General features: G+C 35.2%; 6 protein-coding genes and 1 long non-coding RNA gene across 7 annotated transcripts; 1 reads left to right on the top strand and 6 right to left on the bottom strand.

The window, feature by feature from the left end:
* Positions 1-224: 224 nt before the first annotated feature.
* LOC106796792 (pentatricopeptide repeat-containing protein At3g18020) lies at positions 225-2,811 on the bottom strand. Its single transcript, XM_014770284.3, has one exon. It carries the CDS (start codon positions 2,750-2,752, stop codon positions 800-802), a length of 1,953 nt encoding a protein of 650 aa, XP_014625770.1. The 5' UTR covers positions 2,753-2,811; the 3' UTR covers positions 225-799.
* Positions 2,812-4,798: 1,987 nt separating this feature from the next.
* LOC100305740 (uncharacterized) lies at positions 4,799-5,631 on the bottom strand. Its single transcript, NM_001249134.2, is given in 2 exon segments — positions 4,799-5,327; positions 5,431-5,631. Coding segments are annotated over 2 exon segments (579 nt in total). The 5' UTR covers positions 5,580-5,631; the 3' UTR covers positions 4,799-4,897.
* A 3,333-nt stretch (positions 5,632-8,964) lies between these two features.
* On the bottom strand, positions 8,965-10,767 carry LOC121173911 (uncharacterized). The gene is made up of 4 exons (XR_005889532.1): positions 9,979-10,767; positions 9,793-9,903; positions 9,424-9,500; positions 8,965-9,343 (listed from the first exon to the last, which is right to left on the bottom strand). It is a non-coding gene; the product is annotated as an uncharacterized lncRNA (long non-coding RNA).
* A 200-nt stretch (positions 10,768-10,967) lies between these two features.
* On the bottom strand, positions 10,968-13,042 carry LOC121173971 (WD repeat-containing protein 91 homolog). The gene is made up of 8 exons (XM_041011844.1): positions 13,025-13,042; positions 12,547-12,657; positions 12,350-12,444; positions 12,175-12,237; positions 11,919-11,994; positions 11,736-11,844; positions 11,214-11,326; positions 10,968-11,135 (listed from the first exon to the last, which is right to left on the bottom strand). The coding sequence occupies exons 1-8, from the start codon at positions 13,040-13,042 to the stop codon at positions 11,046-11,048; spliced, it is 675 nt and encodes a 224-aa protein (XP_040867778.1). The 3' UTR covers positions 10,968-11,045.
* LOC121173970 (uncharacterized) lies at positions 12,988-16,193 on the bottom strand. Its single transcript, XM_041011843.1, has 10 exons — positions 15,909-16,193; positions 15,598-15,810; positions 15,240-15,506; positions 14,446-15,141; positions 14,094-14,347; positions 13,838-14,005; positions 13,662-13,766; positions 13,489-13,561; positions 13,296-13,391; positions 12,988-13,195 (listed from the first exon to the last, which is right to left on the bottom strand). The coding sequence occupies exons 1-10, from the start codon at positions 16,191-16,193 to the stop codon at positions 13,088-13,090; spliced, it is 2,265 nt and encodes a 754-aa protein (XP_040867777.1). The 3' UTR covers positions 12,988-13,087.
* Positions 16,194-16,334: 141 nt separating this feature from the next.
* LOC100813392 (uncharacterized) lies at positions 16,335-19,526 on the bottom strand. Its single transcript, XM_026126899.1, has 2 exons — positions 17,951-19,526; positions 16,335-17,875 (listed from the first exon to the last, which is right to left on the bottom strand). Exons 1-2 carry the CDS (start codon positions 19,524-19,526, stop codon positions 16,335-16,337), a joined length of 3,117 nt encoding a protein of 1,038 aa, XP_025982684.1.
* A 3,923-nt stretch (positions 19,527-23,449) lies between these two features.
* On the top strand, positions 23,450-24,514 carry LOC121173969 (uncharacterized). The gene is made up of 3 exons (XM_041011841.1): positions 23,450-23,587; positions 23,678-23,959; positions 24,464-24,514. Exons 1-3 carry the CDS (start codon positions 23,450-23,452, stop codon positions 24,512-24,514), a joined length of 471 nt encoding a protein of 156 aa, XP_040867775.1.
* Positions 24,515-25,527: the final 1,013 nt, after the last annotated feature.

Below are 25,527 nucleotides of genomic sequence, written 5' to 3'. Positions count from 1 at the left end.
AAAGGTAGCTTAAAGCTAATGTTATTTGTAAACCAAGTTTGTAAACTACTCCTGATTATTTAGATAAGTTAGTGAAAAAAGATAAATTTATCATCAACCCATAATTTCAACAACAACGATGACTAATTTATCTTTTTCACCAACTCATCTAAAATTTATTATAAATTTTCTAAAGGTTGTTCATTTGAACTATTAACACTGCAAAATCATAAGTCCGGGTTAAATTGTCTCATTTCACTAACTTATTATCTTTTTCAAATACATACATCTTAAAAATCATTTGCCAAAAATGGGAAAGAAAAAAGCAAGTTATCTCATTTTTTTTTTTGCAAGAAAATAAAAATAAAATCCTAAACTTATTGTAGCCTTCTTTTTGTAGATTACAAATGTTGCTAGTTATTTCAAATTGATGACTGTTTGCTAGTTTTTTTTTTATAGTGCATGAATCTGCTTGTGCTTGCTTTCCTTCCGGCAGAGTGTCACAGCCCTCTTAGCTGCTTCATAAATCACTAAAGTTATCTCAAATTCATATGATCTCTTTCAACTCTGTTCAATACCACATTTTTTCGAACTTTGCATATCAACTGTCTGCAGGGTTTAATAACCCAGTTTACTGTTTATATGGGAAAATTCAGAGTTTTACCATTGGTCCTTCTAGTTTAATGCTCCTCAGTCCTCATTGATGTTGTTCAAACTTCAAAGCTCTTGTTTGTTCATACTTTCGACCCTCTGAGCCAAACCACAATTTTATGTTATTGTTTTAAAGTACAAGCTGAACTCCATTTGCTTCTATCCCCACTTATTCCATGTCATGTCCCTCATAAGTTGTTGACATGGTTGGATCTTCAGAATGGATGTCCTTCCTCACTTTGCCATGTAACTTGTCAAGAATTCTCCATGTCACAGAATCAGGAGTCAGCCCATTCTTTTTCATCTCCCTAACAATTTGGTAAGCTTCTATTTTCAAGCCAAGATTGCACGCACAGTTGATCAAAATATTATAACTAAATATATTTGGAGAGATCCCGGAATCGACCAATTCATACAAGAAATGACAAGCCTCATTAAGTTTGCCGGAGTGGCACAGCCCTTTCAGAATTGCTGCATAAACAAAATTATCATGAACCCCTGAAGGCCATATAACATTGTGCCAAAAACTCTTTGCCTCTTCTACTTGGTCAGATTCACATAGCCCTTCTACCACAACTGTATAAGTGGTACTATCTGCAGTAATGCCTTCACTTACCATATTATTAAAAGCCATCAATGCATCACTCACTCTCTTTAGTTTGAATAACCCTCGGAGAAGAGCATTATATGTCACAACACTAGGTCTTAAACCATTTTCTGGCATCACCTTATGAAACAGATCAAGAGCTTCATCGACTCTTGCGGCATCTAACATACCAGAAATCACAGTAGTGAAGGTCACAACATCAGGTGCAGCAAATTTACCTGCCAACATGTCATGCAATACCTTAGAAGCTTCATCAACCCTACCCATCTTGCAAAAACCATTGATCACAGTGTTGAGGGTGATCACATCAGCCTGACATTGGCTCTCAAGCATAAACACTAGCACATTCAAAAGCTCAGTGGGATTGTTCACGAAACAAAGAGCTCTCAAGTAAATGTTGTAAATCCTAGTCTTGTCCACACCTTCCTTCCTTAGCATGAGTTTCAAAACTTCCCTCGCCTTGTCCACATCCATCACATGGCAAAGAGCTTCCACTAGTACCTTATAAGTATGCTCAGATAACATGAACCCAAATTCAGCTCCTTCCTCTAACAACTGATAAGCCCTCATACAATCACCATCCCTGCTAAGCCCATGAATGACATGATTATACGACACATCGCTCGGAACAAACCCTCTTTTCCTCACCAGATAAACAATCCTAGCTGCCCCATTATACCTCCCAACTCTGCAAAGCGAATCCACCATCTGGCCATAAGAAACCTCCTCAGAAAAACAACTCCCAAACGGCAACTCCTCAGCAATCCTAAACACCTCACCAAAAAACCCCTCCCTACACAAAGAATCAACCAAATTCGCAAACGCAGCAGTCTTCACAGAATCTTCCACCTCCACACTCATCCTCTCCCACAGCCTACACATCAACTCCCTCCCACCTTCCAAATCCCTCTCCCGAAGAACCCCACCAATCAAAACACTGTAAGTCACGGAATTCGGCTCCACGCCGCTCTCAAGCATTTCGTCGAACACCTTGCGCGCGTCCCTCATCGCACGAACCGAGCAGTACCCATTAATCAAAGTGGTGAAAGAAACAACATTTGGGCAATGCCCGCGATTCCTCATGTCGAAAAACAGCCTATGGGCGTCGCGGGGTAAATGGGCACCGCAAAACTGGTCCATGAGACGGTTGTAGTTGACCAGAGAGGGAACGAAACCGGGCTTGGAAGCAATGAGGGATCGGAGGAGGCGCCAGGTGGCGCGAGGGGTGCGAGAGGCGAGCAGGCGCGCGAGGAGGACGTTGCAGGTGCGCTCGTCGGGGAGGGAGGCCGAGGCGAGGGAGAGGGAAAAGCGATGATGGGCTTCGGAGAAACGGTGAGAGTTGCAGAGGGAGTGGATGATGGTGGCGATGTTGTGGTGTTGGTGTTGGGGGTGTGCATTTTGGGAATGGTGGTGTGAGAGAGAGGGAGAGAGGGTGGTGGTGGTGGAGAATTGAAGGGAGAGGGGAATCAGTTTGGGTTTGTGGAAAATTGGCGCCAAGGTTGTATGCAATTGCATGGTCGAAGAAGAGTGTGAAGGACAACCTCGGTGTCACTGTGTCAGCATAGCATAATATCCTTACTTAGTACTTAGTAGACATCAACTTATGCCAAATTATTCTAGCTTAATCATATACTTCTCATTTAAAACACAAAATGCATACTTAGTAAAAATTAACCCCATTTTTTAAGATCTTGGGTTTTTTTAAGACGTTGAATGAAAAATAATAATTTAATACATCGGTATGTTGTTAACAATTTTGGGAATTTTAATTAGTTTTTTAAATTAAAAATTTGCAATTAAATTTGTTAATTTTTTTTTAACTGAGGCTTTGAAATTAGTCTATGACAATTTACAACTATTAGAAAAATAATAATTTGTGACAATCATACTAGTTCCAGAAAATCAATTACAAATATTATAAAATATTGAAGATCAAGTTATAAAGTTTTTTAAACACTTAATTAAAAAAATTAATGTTATTAGTTTGCAATGTGTAAGTATTTATGTAAAATCTCAATGAATCTTGAGATATGTCCTCACGTGTTGAGCCGTCAAAAACCCAACTTGCCTAATGTTATGAAAAAATTAACTTAGAGACTTAGTAATTAAGAGAGGACTTTTATTATTTTTTATTATAATAAAAATAGATGATAGATAATAGAACACCCAAAGTAAATGCTTAATGTTGTGGAGATCCTCGATGTGGGCTTAAGGCCCAAACAAAAAATACACGCCCAAAGTTGGTAGCGCACGCATTATAAGGCTAATTTCATCGTCTAACCCTATACCATGAAATATTTTTATCAAATAATTTAGAATTCGAACCAGTCATAACCTCGCACAGGTATTTTTAAGTTTGAAAATGATCAAGAAGACCTACAAAGTCTATTGCATGTTAAGCAAATGTAAGCCATATCTGTCCTTTCTTTGAAGAAGGTGTAAACACTTGATAAGGATATGAGTGAGATATAGAAAATAATAATTATTTATCTATTATTGTTTGGTAAGATAGAGATATAGTGTTTATTTAATCTTTATCTATGTGACATTAACACTTAACTAGTGAAGTTTATCGTGGGAAACTTCTACGTTCATCTTGATTGCAAGTGTTAAAAGTTTCCAAAAGTGGCCTAGATGAATGGTAACTACTTTTAATTTGAGATTGACTGATAATTATTTGAGTTGCATAAGCAACTACCACAAGCTGCCAACATAGTTTATTGGAGTCCCCTTAATTTCTTACCACTTTTTGCCTACAATATTTAAAATGATGTATCAAGACTTAAATTTATGGATTTCTATATAGATATAGAAAATTTATTACTACATAATTGAAGCAACCTAATTTAAATAATGGCATTTTAAAGGATGAAAATAAAAATGACGAAATGTGAAATACTAATAGAAAAGAAAGCACGTGACCTGTTTAGAAAGAGAAAAAATTAAAAGAAGTCTTATATAAGTTATTTTTTTGTGTGATATTATATAAAAATATATTTTCTTCCTTATTTTTGTGAGCATCCAAACGTTGGAAATTCCATTTATTTATTATTATATTTTCTCTATTTCTCTCAAAATAAACAGTAACATATGATTGCTTTAACAAATTATTTTAGACTTCCTGCTGAAAGATTATTTTCAATGGCATAACAGTGGAGCAAATCATAAATATAATTTATTACTTTTTGTATTATTCTAATTCTCACATCAACCACAAAATTACAAATGCATCGTAGGTGAGGGGTAGAGATGCGTTGAGGAGGAGGAAAAAAGAAAACATTAACACCATAAGTGAGTGAACGCCTGTATAATGGTCTCAAAAGCGGAAAATAAGAAAGAAATTAACCATTTGGATAATTTTTCATAAAAATATTTATATATGAAAAACAAACCAAAAAGGTAAAATGAATTGTGATTCTTCCATAACTTAAAATTAATTCTTGGACGACTTTGGAAACCTTCTCATTTATCTTCACCAATGTATAAGTTAATATATTTTATCTTTTTTTTTTTTGAATTCATAGATAAATTTATACAAACAAAGCCATAGTGAGAAAGAAATAAAACCAAAATAAATGTCATACGTAGACATAGTATTGCATATCAATACTATGATCTCATGTATACGTACACATAGTAATGCATATCAACACACATATATCAATAATAATGCAAAACATAGACATTGTACTCAACAATGGCATCTCTGGTGGAGGGTGAGAACCAGTAAGTTCTAAGTTTAGCATATCCCCTAGCAAATCGAAAGAGGCCACTTCCACCAATCACGGGCATCTCCCTCTCCTCATAGTAAATAGGGTTTCTCCCCAAAATAGTGATGGTGCTGCCATTGTACTTTCCTTCGGTGATGACAAGATTCATAGCCATGAGCAAAACAAACTCACTTTGTGACGTAGAAGCATAGAACCCTTGTGCTTGCCCCACCAACTTGGAGTTCAATTGAGGTCCCAAAGTCAAAGGGTTATCGAGCATGTTCACCAATCCAAAGCGCGTGGTTGAGTTCTTCAAAGGTGGTGGCACAACTTCAACTGAAGAAGGGTTGCGTCCACTCATCGCGTCATGCCAGTAGAACCTAAAAGAGACATATTTGTAAAATAATTTCTATAATTCAAAACAGTGTCATATTAACCTTTCCATATGAACACTTATTTATTGTATAAGTAACACAACTTAACCTGAAATGGATGAACTTTTCTTTCTTTTCGTCCAAACCCAACATTTTGCGGTCTAATGTGCGCACAAAATCATCGGTGTCATGGGCTATGGTGGAGATGATCGTGAAGGGAGTGAAGAGGAGGGAAAAGATGAGGAATTGGATGAACATGGTTAATTAGTGGTGGAGGAAGGGCACTCCTAACAATGAGTTGTGGAGGGGTGCGTGAAATGGAAACACACGAGTCTTTATATAATAACACATCAACCTAGCTAGGTATATAAGAACCAATGTACACAGAGTGGGTGGCATAACACTTATCACTGGACACTTCTATACATGTAACACCATGTGGTAATTTCTATTTTGTTTTTTCAGGTAAAAGTTCTTCAAGGTTAAATTGTTTTCAAAATTAGGAAGCTGTGTCCTTCGTTTCAAATTTCAAAAAGTTGAATTTATAATATACTGTATATTAAGGGAAGCGTAATTTGCTTATTTATTTTAAAGAGTTGAATTTCATTCATTAACAACATATACAAAAAATTACACCGTAAATCTGTAAAAAAAAAAAAACTTTAAATCAATATAATTTTTAAGCTGTAAATCGATAAAAACGTAAGGAGGTTACTTTAAATATGATTGGACGATAGTATATTATAATTTCTATTTAAAATGTCTTTCCATTTTAAAATAATTTTTCTTTATTTTTATTTCATTTATTGTAAGTAATCCAAACTGATGAATAATACTACTAATTTTATTTGATTTCATAAATTATACTAATAAGGTAAGATAAATTCTTATGTTCCAACTCTTACATATTCTTGGGAAATTATTTACACGGCCAACTCTTCCAATTCTTTTTCTTTTTTAATGAAACTTATTTTATATTTTTGGATTATATTCGTTAAAGTTAGTTGAAAAATTAACTTATTAAATTATAAATATTCAGAAAAAATTAACTGTTAAATATAAAATGATGTAAAAACAATATAATTATGATTTATTTTAAAAAATTAATCAAAAAATTTGATAAATATATTAAAAATAAAAAGAAAAAATATAAAAAAATTAGAAGTAAACAAAATGATATTTTAAAAAATGTTATTTTAAGTAACATTTAAAAAATATTAGAAATTACTAAAAAAGTTTATTTATGAAACACTCAAATAAATTTTTCAATTAATAAAAAAAATTAAAAATTAGTTAAAATATCTTGATCGATGAACGTAATATTTATCACAATAATTTTGTGATTCATTTAATAAATTAAGGTTAATTTATTTATTAATCATTTTCCTTAAATGATTATATGAAATTCATTAGAGACTAAGGATATTCGCAGCTTGGAGCTTGTTAATTCAAGGTAACGAGAATCACGAAATTTTTCTTGTTGATGATTAGCAACGATGGTTGTTCATTAATCTAACTAACCAATCATGGAAGGGAATGGAGTAGTTTTCTGGCGTTGTATTGTAAGCAAATTGGTGGCGTACACCAACGCGTAGGAATCATGTGTGTTTTTAAACAAGTTAGGTGAAAAGTTGACAATTGGTGGAAAGCTTGTCATATGATTCATGACATTGTAGCAGCATATATGCATTCTCATATTGGGACATTGCTAATAAGGCAAGTCATGCAATTGGAGGCAGTAAGAAGTTGCATGGATTAATTCCACCAGATCCTGGCCAAGTGGCTGGTTATTAATTGTGATGGTTGCTAAGTGGTTGATATAGGAAGTTGTTACTCTTGTGGAGGTGTTTTGCTTCATAACTGACTTTGCTGCTAAAACAGGTTGGTGTACCATTTTATTTGCAGGGGTATGGGGTACTTAATTTTTAATGGTATCCGACTAACTTGGGGGAGGAGATTTCGTAACATTAGATTTACTCAGATTTTCAATGTGTCATTAATCTCTATATTGACAAAAGGATGTTGCTCTACGCATTCCTGTGCAAATTTAGTCAAGGCTATTCATGGTATTCATAGATATAAAGATCATGTTATCTAGTTTCATATTTTTCGTGAAACCAATCAAGTGATGGTGGATCTTATGGTCAAACATGGGATGCAAATGCATAGTCAATTTTGTATTTTTGATGTAGTTCAAAATTTTATATGTAATGCCTTAGAGACAGACCTTGCTGATATTTGTTTTCCTAAAAGTTTCTAATTTCTAATTTTGTATATGACATTCACAATAAATATAGAGAGAAGAGGAATTATGTTACTCCAAGAGTTATTTTTCATTTTCAATCATTTATTTTCTTGAATCAAGTTTTCAAACATTCTGCACAATACCCTCTATCTTTTAAGATCTAGATTATCAATATGCGTTACCATTGTTTCAGCTAGTACAAATAGGAGGAGTCGCGTGTCCTAATGTAGCAACTACCATTGGTGAGGAGTATTAAACTAGGAGGAACAATGGTAAAACTCAATATGTTACCATATAAACATGAAATTGGGTTATTAAACCCAATTGCTGATAGTTGATATGCAAAGTTCGATCAAATGTGATATTGAACAAAGTTAAAATAGACCACATGAATTTGAGATAAATTTTGTGATTTTTGAAGCAGTTGAAAGTGTTGTGACACTCTGCTAAAATGAAAGCAAACACAAGCAGATTTATGCCAGAAAGTATTTGAAATAACTAGCTGCTTGTACAGTTATAGATTTGTTACAGATATCATAATAGGCTAATTACAACTACTACGAAAGAACCCACCCCCCAACCTTATGTCATTTTCCCTCAAGGGGGGCTCCACCCAACCCTAACGCCGCCATTGTCGGCACTTTCTCCTTGCTGCCATGGCCAACTCTACTCAAATTTGCCCATAGCCTTTCTTTCTCTCATCTAATTAAAGTTCCCTTGATGCCATAAAGGTTCCACCTCAACCAAATCTTTTCCGTAAGTTCTCTACAAGCCTTGTTATTTCCTCTGCAACCAATTCCCTAAGCTCTATTTAAAGGGGGACATTATATCAATCAAAATATCAGAGGACGACTACTAGAGGAGTCTTAGCCAATGCAAGAACAACCTCCATGGGAGGCTCATCCTCTCAAAGGGTACAATACCAATCCAAGCCTTAGATCCTCAGGTAAAATTATCCAAGCTCTTGGAAACCCATAGGTCAATGGAAATTAATTCCTTTAAGGTGTGGCTTCTACGAACTTAATTTTGAGTCTTTGGAAGACCTTCAAAGAGTTTCACAACTAGAAAAATGGCTTTTTACGACGGTTAATAAGTGCTTTTAACGACGGTTTACAACCGTCGTTGTATATAACGTCGTTGAAACGCAATTGCTTTTTATGACGGTTATTATAACAACCGTCTTTGACGTTGAAACGCAATTGCTTTTTATGACGGTTATTATAACAACCGTCTTTGAAAGTGAAAAATTTTCAAAGACGGTTATTACATAATAACCGCCTTTGAATGTTACATCTCCTCGAGATTCAAAGACGGTTATTATGTAATAACCGCCTTTGAATGTTACATCTGGTCGACATTCAAAGACGGTTATTATGTAATAACCGCCTTTGAATGCAGTGTCTGATTTTTTGAATTCAAGGTATTTATTCCCTGGCAGAGGCTATGACTGAGAGTCTGAGACAACAAATTATAGAATTCCAGGAAACAGTTACTAGTAAGTAATAGCATGGAGTCTATCTTAATTTTAGCATTTGTAAAAACACACCATCACCAGACAAAATTAGGAAGCTCTGAAATAATGGAATATCCTATCAAACCAAACTACCAAAGGTATCCCAACATGAAAATTAGCAAATATGGCATCCATTTGAAGACAGACACAAACAAATAGATTGAAACACAAGTAAACCTGTTTTGAATTCACTTCTTGGTCCTCTTTGGGCTTGTCACTCATCACTTTCAACTGCAACTGCAACAAAGCCCTTTGCCTGTCTTCCTGCAATATATTCCAAAGAATAAATATAATAATAAAAATTATGACAAGAAATTAATTTATCATATCAGGGTATTCCATACTTTGGATTTTTGAAGATGCAACTCCTCTTCCAGCTTCTGACACTCATCTTCAAGTTCACACCTCAATGCTTTGATCTCTAGACCACATAGTCATAGAGAATTTCGTACCATGTCATTAACAAACTATCCAAAAAGCTCAAGCTGCTAGGTAACGATACATGAATGACTTTATATTGCATCTCTAACAAATACTAATCAGATAGTAACTTTATTTAAAAAAATGGTTTTTTCAATTAATTAGAACATTAAGTAATTAAAAATATAACTAAAGACAAATCAGAACACTTATGATCCCATGTAATAGAATGCAATGATAGAATATTTCTAAGCAGCCAATAATTTCAAATTCAAGACTTTTTCTATGCTTACGAGCAACGTGTGTTCATCTTCAATGCGCATCAACTGCTGCCTTTGTTCTTCTTTGCATTCTTCAATTTTTTGGCCACACTTTGCCTCAATTTCTGCAATGGCTTTGTCAGCCTATAAAGGTTCAAATTAATTAGAAACATGTTGATGGAAATTACATTCTACAAATACCAGGAAATCATATCGAACCTTTTCTTTTTCCTTGTTCACAATTTCCATATTCTCCAACTCATACTTCCTCTTAATATGATTAATAGCCTGTTTAGAATCAATTGCCAACGGCCCATTCTCTATCAAATAAAAAATACCAATAAAGAAATTTCTTACTGATATACAATTTTTTAATAGAAATGATCAATTTCCTTACCTGTAAATTCTGGTCTTGTATATCGATCAACAGGCTTAGTTGATATCATATGAGCAAATGAATTTACAATCATATCCAGCAAGCAGTGTCAACACAGAGACATTCTCACGAATGTCATCCATAAGTTCTGTAATTTTTTTCTATTACAATAGATATAAATGCAATAGCTGAAAATAACCTCCCCTATCCTGTAACAAAAATAACTCCTCAAGCCATGACTTGATTGGTCCTCGTGTCTTGGTTGGAATTAAATGCAATTACAAGTATACAACCTATAACTTTTTTTTAATCAATTAGAATATTACTAAGCAAATATTTTTGCCACTGGGATGTGATCATAGAGTATAAAGCTTTTCTATCAAAATATTCTTGATTCAAAAGTAATGTGTACGTACAATGAATCTTGATTCAAAAATATTCTTCACAAACTGCAAAACTACAAACAAAATTTATACACAGAACACATTAGCACATCACGTACATTGTCTTTTGTTTTTTCTTTTATCTAGGAAGGGAGGGACAGAGGAGGCAAGTGATTAGAAGGATACAACCAACAACACTACCTGTGCAGAGCTGCTTGCCTTATCTTTAATGCTCCGGAGCTGTTCCAGTGCGTGGATATTATTCGAATGAGAAGATATGAAATTCATATACATTGAATTCCTTGATGTTGCATGGAAGTAGTCACAGAACTGCTCAAACAACAGATAAAGCTCCGTTTACTGCCTAAAAAAACCAGATTATTTCTATAATTTATTCATAAATAATGAAGTCTGTTTACTTCTTGAGTCTGATATGACAATCCTCTATTTCATGCATCAAATTTTCCTGCATTTGGCTAATAAAAACTATTTTGAGCCGCACAAAAGAAAAAAGAAACAGTGTACATCTAAGTGTAAGGTGTCAAACTAGAAATATACCTACTAGAGTCTCTCGACCACAGGATTTGACCTTGATTTTGCAAACTCCACTCAAAAATCTGACAACAAAGAATAAATTAATATAAATGTACAACCCATTTCACAAGCTGGAATAACATTAAATTTATAATACTTGCCTTCCCATCAGAGCCCAGGCTAAAAATGCTAGTCTCATCTGGTCCAAACAGAATTGAACTGATGGAAGAATCATGTGCAGGCCAGCCAGTGATTTGTAGACCAGCAGACATGTCTTCGACTAGTTAAGGATGACATGATTGTCAAATCATGTGGCCACTGCTAGAACATTCTAAATACATTTATCTTTAAAAGAAATGCACCATTTTATTTCACTGAACAAGAAATCCCAGCAAATTGGCAACTCCAGCAAGGGAAGATATAACTTAATAAATGCAACCAATTGTTGAAATTGTGGGGATTTAAGTGTGATGGATATTATTGATAAATAATTAGAAACTAAAGAATTAAGAGAAATTAGAAAGAAATCAAATAACAATAGAAATATGGAAATATGACAATCAAATCAAATTATATTGGAAATATGTTTAACAGCAACAAAATTACATTATATTTTACTTCACATATTAATCACTAAGTATATCAAACCAAGGAAACAATCAAATGAACAAAATTAAGGATACCAAACATGTGAATCATTCCATCAACGACAGAAGCTGCCAAAATCTTTCCATTGTGATTAAAGCATAGAGAAGTAATTGCTGGTGGATCTTCTCCAAGAGGAAGGACTGTCTTTATGAAATCCAAAATTAAAAATAGCCATAAACAACATAAACATAAAACATTTTATACAAAGAAGAACATACCATGGCTTTCCATGTCTTCATGTTCCACACAGTAAGTGAAGCAAAACCCAGGTTGTCAATATAGTTAGAACCAGCCCTACAAAGAAAGTAAGGTCCTCATATTCCATAGTTCATCCTTATGTCCGAAATCAAAACAGCAAAACATACATATCATAATAAGACTAACATTTTATTAAAAGTTACAACAGAGGATCAAATCAATAAATTAAATTACTAGTTCAACAAAGAATTCAATATTTAGAAATTTAACAAATACCCTCCAGATGCTGCTGCAGACACAAAAATAGGTTCCACAGGACTGCACTTTATGTCCAATACACTGTAAAACCACAAGTAGGAGAGTTAAAAAGGCAATACACAGAAACCTGGAAAATATACAAGGTTTAAATATGTTTCTGCGAATATTAGGCCAATATATAATTAGGAAATACCTTGGAAATGCTTCGGTTGTGTTGAGGTCACAGACAACTCTCTTTGCATCCACATTCCATGCCTTAATGCACCCATCGGATGTACCTATAAGAAGCTTTTTATCAAGAGGAACAACTTAATAATTTAATTCATAATCTCATCTCATAATCATTACAACTGAATAAACTCAATCACCATGATAAATCAATTCACATACCAAGCGGTCTGATTTACATTCCCAGTCAAGTGACAAAATTTCAGTGCTGCAATATATGGTTGCATTTCTAGACACTGGAGTTGATGTATCATATGATTTGCCTAGGGCCAGCTATTCTGCCTACAAAGCAAAAGCCTCAACAAGGAAAAATTAAACTCATTCACAAATAAATAAAAAATGTAAAATTACCATGTTGTGTCGGGATCCTTTGGCTCACAGAAGGGTCTATTCTTGGAAGAGTTGTGTAGTTGTCCTCCCCATCATTCACTCTAAATCTGATAGAGGCAAAGAAATCTCATTGCCAATAAGAAGCATTGCTTCTTTATAGTTATAAAAGAATAAGTATGTACAACAGTTAGAAGTTTGTGAATTTTATGTCTGCTGTCTTATTAAAAAAAAGAATAAGCGGTATAGCAAAAATGTAAGCGGTAGAGACAACAAAACACAAAGTTTCATAAATATATTTCCAAATAAATACAAGCCAATATAGTGACATTTGTCTCAGTAATGTTCACAATAACCAAAAGATTTCCTATGTCAACTAAGACTTTGTACATTGAATGCTTTGAACTTTAAGAAAATATGCTGCCCATTTCTGGCGAATCGTTGTAATTGTTTCGTTGTCTAACGCCGTTCCATCAAGAAACCACTACAAAATATGAAGAATACAAAGGGTGTATTTAATGAAGATGTAAAATGAATGAAAATACTACTAAAATAGTAATTTGAAGATGTTAAACCGAACATACCATGCTCCAATCATTCTTTAAACCCCCACCGACGATGTTCCACATCCAATGCATCACGTAGTAGCCACACTCATACCCTCCGCTTTGTACATGGCTCTACATTCAATATAAATAATAATTCGATCTAACAATTGTATTGAGGTTATCATTTGAAGATCAATACTGGAAAATAATGATTAATTGCATCACTAACCTTGACTTCAACCCACTTAGGAGTTGCTGGATTATTTGTACCATCCGCGGTTGTGTTTGCTGACTTCATTGCACTGCTTATAATAATAGCATGATCAACATCTATACGACGATAACAAATGGTTGACACAAAATATTACACTGCATGATATGAGGGACAATACAAAACTTTACTTGTTAATTGCAGTTTTGATATGAGTATCAGGCTTCTTACGTAACGAACAAAACCATGCAACAACATTGGTCGCAGGACACAGTACTACCAGTTGCCAATGGCCCCTACAAGAAACAAGTATTAGGTACGTAGAACTTCAACATTATTTATAACCATTTGAATTAATAGTACTTACTGATTTAAGTAAGCTCCTAGGTACACCTCTCGTTGCGATTCCTTGAGCCATGCTTGTAAGTAATGCTCACATTCAGCACGTCGATCCTTTGCATTGTGTATCGATTGTGGCTCAAGGAATCCATACACGGAAGCATGACCCAAAGTAGAGCTCCACTCATCCAAAAACCTGCTTTGATAAATTATACATAAAAATTGATACTGATGCATAGCATACAAAATACTACTTATCAATGAATCATATTAAATTTACTTACAACATCCATAACTGTAGTATAGATATGTTCAAACATTTGTATCCAGCTACTATTTCATTTACATCAGAGAATGTCAAGAAGAATGAAGCATCAACATTTGAAAGCCCAAATTTGCTGCCATCCCACTTCAACTCAACAGGTGTGTCGTACATGAAATATAGGCTCTTAATCAGTTGACGCAACGGATCATGGTCAAAATCATTCGTCCCTCTTTCATCTGTTTCAGGAAGTTTCTTTGGACTAGTATCGGACTCCTAATTGTGTAATGAAAACAACAATTTACATAATTTCATAAACTAACATATATTCATGTAAACATGTCATGCAGCAAATATAATTACACCAAATTTACCTCATGTGACACTTTTTTCACAAGATTTGTTGGCCATGCAATGAATGTTTGAAGAGCCTGCTTGACATATTGAATCTCTGATGTCGGGAAGGGCACTTCGGCATCACCTTCTATAACTTTGTCAACACTCACCCTCACAACATCATCAGCATAAGTGACATTGTGAATGGCTGATCCACCCTCACATATTTTCCCCAAGGCCACCAACACTGTAGTATTTTGTCGTTGCACGTATAACCCCATAGTGGGTTTTAAGCTCACATTTTTGTCGCCTGATGGGTCAACATCAGCAGTTTCTACATTACTTCCTTTAGTGCTAAGACGTGCAGCCAATGCCTGTAAATCCACCTCAATAAGGGGAGAGTATTGTGATCCCATCTGACTCAATTGAATGAAGATCTGACTGGACAACTCCTTCTTAAATTCCTCCAGACTCCTCTTGTGTTGTTCTTCATATTCATTCCTTACTTGTTCCTTTATGTTTCCAATAATGTCAGCCCACTGTTGTTGCATTAGTGTTGCTGAGGAACTACTCGACGTACGTGTTGCCCTACCATAAAATTGAGTAAGGGTCATACCAGATCCCGCTGCACGAACTCGACCTGGATGTTCCGGTTTGCCAATGGCCGTATTCAAGATGTCATCCCGACCATGGGGAACAAAACTACCCTGTGTCGTCTGCTCTTCTAACGAGTCCTAAAACAAGCACAACATATTGAAAGAGTTAATGAGGTAGTAATTATAAAGCAAACAAAAATTAGTTCCAAATTGATTATAATCATGCTGCAACTCACAATTCTATCTGAAATTTCTTTTGCTGCCTTTGATGTCATCTGGCCATATCGTTTGGTTCTAGCCATTTTCCACTTCACGTGCCTTTTAATGGGAGATGGCGGCTCCTCCAGATCAGACAATGGATTCTCAGTCAAAAGTGCCTGCTGTTGTCTTTGCTTTGTTTTCTCATCTAACATTTTTTTCTCAAGCAAGTCATAACCCCCACGAGACAGTACGTGGGGGCAGTCATTGTATTTTTGACTCTCCTTTGCCTTTTTCCGAATTTCCTGTCATTGACAATATATTATTTGCATTTATTTAATTGTTAAAAATGTACATTTCTAAAGAAATTTAAACTAAATTGAACAAACATGTTACCTGCCAATCCGGGGTCTTGCGACTTGCAACAAATTCGTCCCAAGTTTGTTTATCCATACCATATTTTGCTGAAGGATTTTCTTCCTGTCCGGCTTGTGTGTCAGCATAGACAAATTTAGTGGTTAGCGAAGACTTAAATTGCCTCCATCTAGTGCCCACCGTGGACATTACTTTTTTCTTGGCCTTTTCAGCTTCTGGGATATCAAATTTAGCCTGCATTACATATTCATCATGTCAATTTTAGTGCATGTAAACATTTTTTTGAAAATAAACTCAATGTTTGAATACATCAAATTGTTAATGTGACTTACCAAAATGTCCCCCCATACCATGTCCTTAAGAGTTTCTGGCACATTTTTCCAATTGCTGTGGACAATGGAGATCTTTTCTCGAGCTACAACCCCTAAAAAACTGTGGAACTTTTGCTTCTCTGGGCCTGATGCTCTTCCAGTTGCAGGATCCACATTAACTATTGGTCTAGGCTGATCTAAACTTCTTAAAGTCAACCTTCTAAGACGTGTGCTTTGTCGTGTCTTCTTAGGTTGTGGCTCCGAATTACCATCTGACTGCGGAGGGGACCTTGGCGGTGTCACCATGACGCTGTCCAAATGAAACAAATTTAGATTAATTTGGTAGGATTAAAAATAGCATGTATGCGGCACAAAATAAATATGAACGTTACATATAAGTCAATAACAAATAAAATAATATTGTAACATTACATTGATACAAGGCGGTTAAGGAGCAATGTTCTCCCATAAACCTTCAGCATGATCATTACGAATCGCATGTACGTCATCCACCTCTGCTTGTTCACATATTGAAGGCATTTTTGTGCAAAAATGAGGAGTCTCACAAATGTCAAGGGATGCATCATGAATTTGTTCCCTAACACCAATTGGCCTTCCTTGTAGAACCACTGATAATGTACGATTATTTGGATCTTGGATGTAAAACACTTGTCTAGCTTGTTCTGCCATTATGAATGGTTCCTCCTTGTAACCTACCTTGTTAAGGTCTACTAAAGTGAATCCCATTTCATCTCTATGAACACCGGTATTTCCATTAACCCAGTTACATTTAAATACTGGCACTCTAAATTGATTATAATCAAGCTCCCAGATTTGTTCAATAACTCCGAAATAAGGCATTGAGGCTTCAATTGGGTTGTTATCAGATGCTCTAGAAAAGTGCTCAGAATGAGCCTCCACAAGCACCCCACTATTCTGCACACTACTTTTATCATCTTGTGACTTTGTATAGAACGAATAATTGTTTATGTCATACCCCTGCCAAGTAGGGACATTTAGATTCGGACCAATAGCCAACAATCTTAATGTTTTGGAAGCATTGTCATCAGTCATTATTGTTTCTTTAAACCAGTTCATGAAAGTTCTATTATGCTCTTGTAACAATTTCATCATGTTCAATTTTGGGTTAATAGATGTCAGATATTGTTTGTGAGTTTGTATGTATGGAACGACCTCCTGTGTGTTATTCAAGATATACAAATGCGCCTGTGACACATCTTGTCGACTCATGGTAACAACATTGAAGCCTCGTGTCCCTTGACCTCCTCGTGTCCGGTCATGACGAATTTTCGGTACCCCCACAGCTTCAACTGTTTCCATGTATTGTGAACAAAACTCAATAGCTTCTTCAGCAACATACCTTTCTACAATGGAAGCTTCTGGTCGGTATTGATTTTTGGTATATCCCTTCAACACTTTCATGTAGCGTTCAATTGGATACATCCACCGCAAAAAAACCGGACCACACAACCGAATTTCCCTCACAAGATGAACAATGAGGTGAACCATGATGTCAAAAAATGATGGTGGGAAATACATCTCTAACTGACAAATGACAATGGCAGCCTCATTCTCCAAGTCATCCAATTGATGAGGATTAATGACTTTACTACATATGGCATTAAAAAGAAAGCACAAACGGGTTATGGCAACTCTAACTTTGTCAGGCAAGATGCCGCGAATCGCAACAGGCAATAATTGTTGCATTAAGACATGGCAATCATGAGACTTCAAGCCAACCAACTTAAGATCATTGAGGGCGACAAGGCTCTTGATATTTGAAGAGTATCCTTGTGGAACTTTGACATTCCGCAGACATTGACAAAAGCTTTTCTTCTCTGCTGTTGACAGTGTGTGGCATGCTGGGGGTAAATATGTTCGTCGACCTTGTGATATGGGATGCAACTGCTCTCGTATTCCCATGTCAACCAAGTCTTGACGACATTTCAAACCATCCTTTGTCTTCCCTTTAATGTTAAGAAGAGTACCAATTAAACTATCACATACATTTTTCTCCACATGCATAACATCTAGACAATGACGCACATATAGATCAGACCAGTATGGAAGATCAAAGAATATTGAGCGTTTCTTCCACATGTTGTTGGGAGATGATGTCTTCTTCTGGGACTTGCCAAACACGGTTACAATGTCCTTTACACGATCATGAACTTGGTTTCCAGTTAATGCTTCTGGGGGGCCTTCATTCTCCTGACTTCCATTAAAAGCTTTTTTCAATCGTCGATAAGGGTGAAAAGCTTTTAGAAATCTTCGGTGTCTGGTATATACTGTCTTCTTTCCATGCTTGAGTTGGATGAAGCTTGTGTTTTTCTCACAGATAGGACATGCATGATGCCCTTTCACACTGTATCCACTTAAATTTCCATATGCTGGAAAATCATTAATAGTACAAAACACCATTGTGCGTAACCTGAACGTCTGCTGCACATTTGCATCCCACACATCTACCCCTTCTTCCCACAATTGTTTCAAGTCTTCGATTAATGGTGTAAGATACACATCAATATCATTCCCTGGCTGCCTTGGACCCGCGATCATCATACACAGGATAATGTATTTACGCAAAATGCACAACCATGGGGGAAGGTTGTAAATCATCAGTAAAACAGGCCAGGAACTGTGGTTGCTACTTAAGCTACCATAAGGATTCATTCCATCAGAAGCAAGAGCAAGCCTTAGGTTCCTTGGCTCATCCCCAAACTCTGGATACAAACGATCAATTGTCTTCCACTGTGGCGAATCGGCAGGATGTCGCAGTAATCCATCAGATTTTCGGTCATCCGAATGCCATGAAAGGTTTTTTGCATCATGTGCATTAGCAAACAATCGCTTAAACCTTGGTATTATTGGAAGATACCAGCACACCTTGGCAGGACGACAATTTTTGGTTCCTGCATCATCAGTTAATTCATCGTGTTGCACTTTGTATCGTGATACCCCACACGTGGGGCATTGCCGTAGTTCAGCATACTCATTTCTATACAATATGCAATCATTAGGGCATGCATGGATCTTCTTGTACTCCATTCCCACTGGACACAAAATCTTTTTGGCCTCGTAGTGATTTTTCGGCAAAGTGTTTTGTTCAGGAAGCATGTTCTTCAATAAGACCAGCAATTCAGTGAAGCTTTTATCACTCCACCCAAATCTTGCCTTCAAGTTTACCAAAGCTAACACAGCTGACAACCGCGTGAAAGATGTGCACCCCTGATACAATGGCGTGTTGGAATCACGTTCTATTGTATCATACAGAGGTGCATGCGCTTGCTCAAAAGTCTCTTGTCCAAGATCACGGATCATTTCCTCTATACGCTCTCCGCTGTCTTCGTGAACCGCCTGAGACTGAGAAACAGTTGGAATGTCGGCCGATTCCCCATGCCATATCCATTTTGTGTAATTTGGAATGATGCCGTAACATATCAGATGTGATCGGATTTCATCAACTGACTGTCGTCTACCATTAAGACATTTAACACATGGGCAAAAATAATTGCCCCTCAAACTTTCAGCATTAAGTTGCGTAAACAGTAGAAATTGTTCCACCCCGTTCTTATACTCATCACTGATGCGTTTTGCTTTCATCCAACTTCGATCCATGTTTCGTATTTGCTATTCATGACAATGAATAAGTTATCTGTGATGCATGCTAAACTCACTTTTTTGCATTGAAGGTGTGGCCCTACCCCATTCAGGAAGACATTTTTTATAGTTGAATCAAACGTACAAGTAAAATCTCTTTCGAGTGATTTGATGAAATTTCGGCAGCATTTCGCATTGGTCTTCAAGTACACAAGATGAAAGCGATGAATGTGTGAACAATCACCGCGATCAAATATGCACCCGAAGAACAATGTCAAATGCAGTATACCAAAATTTATTCAAATCATTCAAAAGATAATTTACCTCTACGTATGATTCAACTATAAAAATATGTCATCCCAAACTGTCCAAACGGACAATTCAAGAATCAATACATCGATTAATTCAAACTATCCGTATTAATCGATGTATCGAATCTCGAACGGGGAACTAAGGTTCACTCATAATGCAACTAACTAGTAACATGAAACAATATCGATATTTGAACAACGACATGTTACAATCATACCACTTTTTAAAAATAGAGACATACCTCGAAAGATGCTCAGTGTCAATGACAACGAGTGCGGGGATGCAGTTACAGGGAAAACACTAACACAAATGTTGTAATGACGACATATAATCTGTACCATCAATGGGGGAAACTATCAGCTGGATCAATCATACTCAAATAACAATGCATCATGTTTGAGGTTTATAAAATAGTACAACCAGTAAAGAGGTTTATTTTAAGTGAAATAAGGATAATTTAAATATTTAGTCAAATGGAAACAAATTAAGTTTTGCCTAACATCTTAACTTGACCAGAACAGGGAAAAGCATACTCATGTATTCTTTAACATGTTGAGGGCAACAAGCTTCTTTCACATGATAATAATACCATTCCAGAGTTTCTATGTGCCCACTAATTTAATTACATTGAATTAGAGCTTGAATTACACAAAAATATTACTTCAATCAGTACAACATCCATTAACCAAGGCCCGATTTTGTAGGTGTATAACAATGTCAATTATGTACAAAAGTCAAGTAATTAAATTCCCTGTACGTAAGGGCATTCATGAGTGACATGAGGCTCATTTGTGTTGTTATTGTCTTTGAAAATTATTATATCTTTTGTTCATTTGTTTTCCATTATTTATGATTGCTCCATTTTTGGCTGCCTAGCTGGCTAGCTTTTAGATCAACGGAAACAATGGGTTGATTCTAAAGGGTAGAGGCCTAGTTGACTAAAGACAAGAGCAATTAGAAAATAGCATTTTTTAAGTAAAGTTCACATATGTATAAAATCATTGTATAACTTATATTTATTGTTGAAAAATATATCTAATTAAAAATATTTATACTAATTATTTTAGTTAAGACATGTAAATATTTTATTATTAGTTATATAATGACATATGAATAAAATATTTGATATTTTAAATTATTTTTTATTATATATTTTATCTTTTATGTATGAAGGATGAACCAATGTTTCTATTGTTTTCATGCCTTGTTGCTTCAAGATATATTGAATTAAGGCCATCTTTTCCTTTTTTGTTTTGGACATTTTAATGCTTTTAACAAGATCTTAATCACAGCTTAATAAGGAAAAAATATATTTCAACCAAGAGTGAATACTGTGAATGAATTTAGTAGGTCGGCAGAGATTGATACCAAAATGAGGAGGGGGAACAAAACCCAGAGGAGTTTATAATTTACAAACTATAAATCATGGTTTCAATACATCATGGATTTAGTATGCCAAGGCTTTGTATTGTTAACAAAGAGGGGGAAGAAAACTCAGCAAAGGTTATAATTTACAAACTATAAATTAGAGTTTTAATACATCTTGAATTTAGTAGGCCAAAGCTAGTATTCTTGTTCTACCATATTTTCTCAAGTTACTGAAAATGTCACATCCAATAGTTTCTCAACTCATGCAAAGAACACAGGCATACATGACGTGACACACATGTCACAACACAATCAGCATTTTTGCATGGTTAAAATTCCTGTTCAGATGGACCAAAATATGTTGTATTCAGATTAAAAATAAAAACAGTGGTGTGTTTGTCAGGTAAGTAGAGAGAGAATTCATCAAGAACATCTTACAGTTTGAGTTTTGTCAGGCTCTACTACAGGTTTGCTATGAGGATCAGTGGCAGTCTTTCCTGGTGAATCTGGGTTGCCACCTGTCTTTTTCTCATCCCTGGCCTTATTAAAAATCACTGTGAAACCCTCAGCTGAGGTTGGATGATTGACATCCTATTCACCAAATTTTGGAAGTGGCCGGCCCTTTTCCTGTGGGATAATTACATTAGCCAATGCAAAATAAAGACTCAAAATATTTTTAAAATAATTCCTTAACATTTTTATGAACTTGATAATTATATAACTGGAAAGAAAGTGTGTAAAGCTAATAACATAATAGATTTTCTATATACTACAAAAGTTTGATAAATGCATGTCTCAAATAATAAAGTTGGTTCCTATTAAGCATAAAAGAATGAAGACCAAACATCACACATAAAAGCAGACAAGTTTGATTAAAAGGAATAGCTGTTGTTGGCAAAGAACCCATACCTTGAGATCATAGACATGCTACTATTTGTATTATTGTAGTGTCAATTCACGTAAATTATTCTTCAAAATTCTTATTGAATCTCTAGAAAGAGGCATGTTTCTAATTGCCAGACACCTTTGCTTATCCATTATACATCACTCACACAAAGGTCAAGTCATCATTTAGAGTTTGGACAACACTTGACATAACTAATCACATATGATTTGTAGCACATGTACAAACCAAGTCATGACTCACACAAAGGTTCTGTCTACTTTCTTGTTTTTTCTTTTCCCTACTCAGAGACTAGCAGTCATTCATTCCTACACTGTTCAGTGATTTAAAATCCATGGTATAGACTCTGTCCATCTTCTGAGAAAGTTGGATTTGTCCCGCTAGTTAGAAAAACTTTTATATTCTATACCATTCCAAATATTATGGGAAGATGAAACAGGATAAAGGTCTATGACATTGTACAATTTGACCTTTTATGGTTTGGTTTTTTAGCATTCTTGTTTCCTTTACACGGCTTAAGATCAACTTCCCTACTAGCCCTTTCTAATAAAATCTTGTTATTCTCTTTAAAAGAAAAAAAATCTCTGGCCAAATTATTTAAGCAACAAGAACTTCGTCTATTTAGATACAATCATATCATATATCATATATCATACAATTAACAATTTGAATCACATCTACTCTCACCCATTAATAATCTAAAAGCAAGTTAACTATTATTGGCTCAATTAAGCTTCATGCTAAGTGGGTTTTTCTGTGAATTGACTTACCAGTCACGTTAGAACTGAGCTGATGATGAATTCACAATCTTCTAAAAGCCTGATTGATCTGAAAAATAATATCATAACTTTTAAATTTTATGAAAGTGCAAAGTTAATTGGGCGAGTGTCAAAGTTTGATCTCATTAAGAAATGGATTTCTAGAAGACACGCCACATCACATTTGTATCGTATTAAACAATTAGGTCCGAAAGAATAATGGTTCAATTTAAATACTCTCAAGTGTCCCCGAACAATAGCAAAACGTTGATCCTAATCTATGTTGAAAAGACACCCAAAAAAGAACAAATTACACATCTACAAAAGAAGAAAATGTTAAACACAAGAAATCACATATGATCCAATTTTTCGCCCTTTAGTTTTTTAAAATTTCGTTTAAGTGCGCACACATGCTTAGCTGTTAAACAAAGTGTTTTAGCAGTACAAGTATATATATTGTGGTCTTTACTTTATTAAGATGATTATCCATCCTTACCACACACGGATATTACTAGTACATATATACATTTTTATATGTTATTATTAAATTTAAAAGAATGGGAACATTATTATTAGGTTTGGTGGTGTTCAGAACTTGAATGTTTTACAGTTGGACCCCTAATCGTCATGCTGTTAAGGCACTTGGCCTTGCAATTAGGTCACATTTTGAGGGCCCCTACCATCATTATGAGGCTGTCCCTGAGGATGTGCAGGTCAGATGGTGGACGGAGTTTAAGGTGACTATATATGTTACTTCTTATGTATTTATTTATATATTTGCTTTTATCTTGTGATGTAATTGACAAACATTTTCTTTACTTTTGCAGACAAGAGTTACTTGGACAGCTCAGGATGAGTGGCAAATTAAAAAAGTGTATGAAACAAAAGTTAAAAAACGCCTTTCTGATATGCTCACCAAAGCTAGGGATAAGAGGAAGAGACCTCATTGGATAGGTGAACAGGCGTGGGTTGATCTTTTAATATATTGGGTGACTGATAAGAAGTTCAAGGATCAGTCTGCTCAAAATAAAATTAACCGGACTTCTAGTCGTGGTGGAGCAGTGCACACTACAGGACGCAAGTATCACCTTGACATTGCAGTAGGCCTAGTAAGTATCATTCATGAGTTATGTAAATTCTCCCATATATTATGCCATTATCAAATGGAAAGTATTTAGGGGTGTCCAAAAAATTATTTTGATCTGTGAACTACTTTAATACCAAAATGAATTAAACTATTAAAAACTGAATTATTTTATAAAAAACTAAACCTAAACTGTTTTAAGTTTTATTAATCAAACTGCTATTAAACATAGTTCAGTGCACTAGAACTAAACTGTTAATAATAGAAGCTTAGCTTTCAATTAAGCAGTGCCTGTTACCAACAACACTATATAATTTATGGTGGCTCTTAATAAGATCTGTGAATCTTTCATAAATTTCATCATAGAAGCTCTTGGCAATTTATTACTTAGACTTAAACATTAAATAACCGAAATTGATACTTGAATAATAATTTATGGTGGGGTTTGATGCAAATAATTTAAAGCCAAGATGGGAGATGACAAAATAACAGAAAATAGTTGCAGAACCCAAATTGGAATGTGTTGCAGGAACCTTCAGCAATGCCGTCAACAGAAAATTTGCAGCAGAGATCAGTTTAGCAAAAAAAATAAAAAATTCTTAAACATGTATCAGTTCTGTTCAGTTTTTTTAATAAAGAACCAATTCACTGAACTTGCAATAGTTCAGTTCTGTTCAGAATGAAAAATAAATGGTTCACTTTGGTTCTTAATAACCATGTTTTAATTCAGTTGAGTTCAGTTCAGTTTTAACTCTTGAACCAAACTATTAACCATCCTCTCTATTCTGTTTCCTTCTCTCTTCCCCTCTTTCTTTCTGTCTTTCTCTTTCCCACCTAAATTCTATATCATAATGCTTATAACTGTATAATTTTTGTAAGGAGCGTAAATATGGCAAACCTGTGGATCCAGACGTGTTGTTTCCTACTAACACCTCCTCCCACTTTGAGTAAAGTGTGCTTTCAGGTACTATGAATTGGACCTAATACACCTTGCTACCAGTGGTCACCCCTGAAACAGTGTAGAAGAAGAGAGAAAAGAAGAATGAGGGGAAAGAAGGTCACCAACATGAGACTTTTTATGAAAATCTTCTCTTCTCTCACGGTTTGACAAGAGTCATCACTGCTATGGGAGCAATATTCAGAAAAAGCAAAAGAATAAATGTTTGTTTGTGATTTTCCTAACGAAAAGTATTTTTTTTCTGAAATCATTTGATTTTCTCAAATGAGCAATATCAAAATGGGAAAGCGGGTGTTAACATGGATTGATTATTGTAAAAACTCAGCAAATATACATCCAATTAGTTTCGCTCAATTAATTTCATACCAACAAAAATCTAGCAACATAGCTATGATGTAGACCTCACCCAATATTTTTAACCCAATCGCAATCAACATCAACAAAGGAAGAGGTAAAAAAATGTGAGTAAAGGTAAAAAAAAAAAACTTAGCCAAAGCACAGGCTTCAAATTCCTGAAATGAGAAATTTAGAGTACTTACCTCGTAAGTTATGGTGGGTAGCGACGAAAGCCCTCCAACGACGTCCAAAGTTGCGGGTTTTGATTCGTAAGAGTAAGGAAAACCAAAAAAGGGGTA

Source organism: Glycine max, chromosome 18 (assembly GCF_000004515.6).
Source record: "Glycine max cultivar Williams 82 chromosome 18, Glycine_max_v4.0, whole genome shotgun sequence".
In the NCBI taxonomy this organism is placed as follows: Eukaryota; Viridiplantae; Streptophyta; class Magnoliopsida; order Fabales; family Fabaceae; genus Glycine; species Glycine max.
This window is presented reverse-complemented; position numbering and strand designations above follow the sequence as displayed.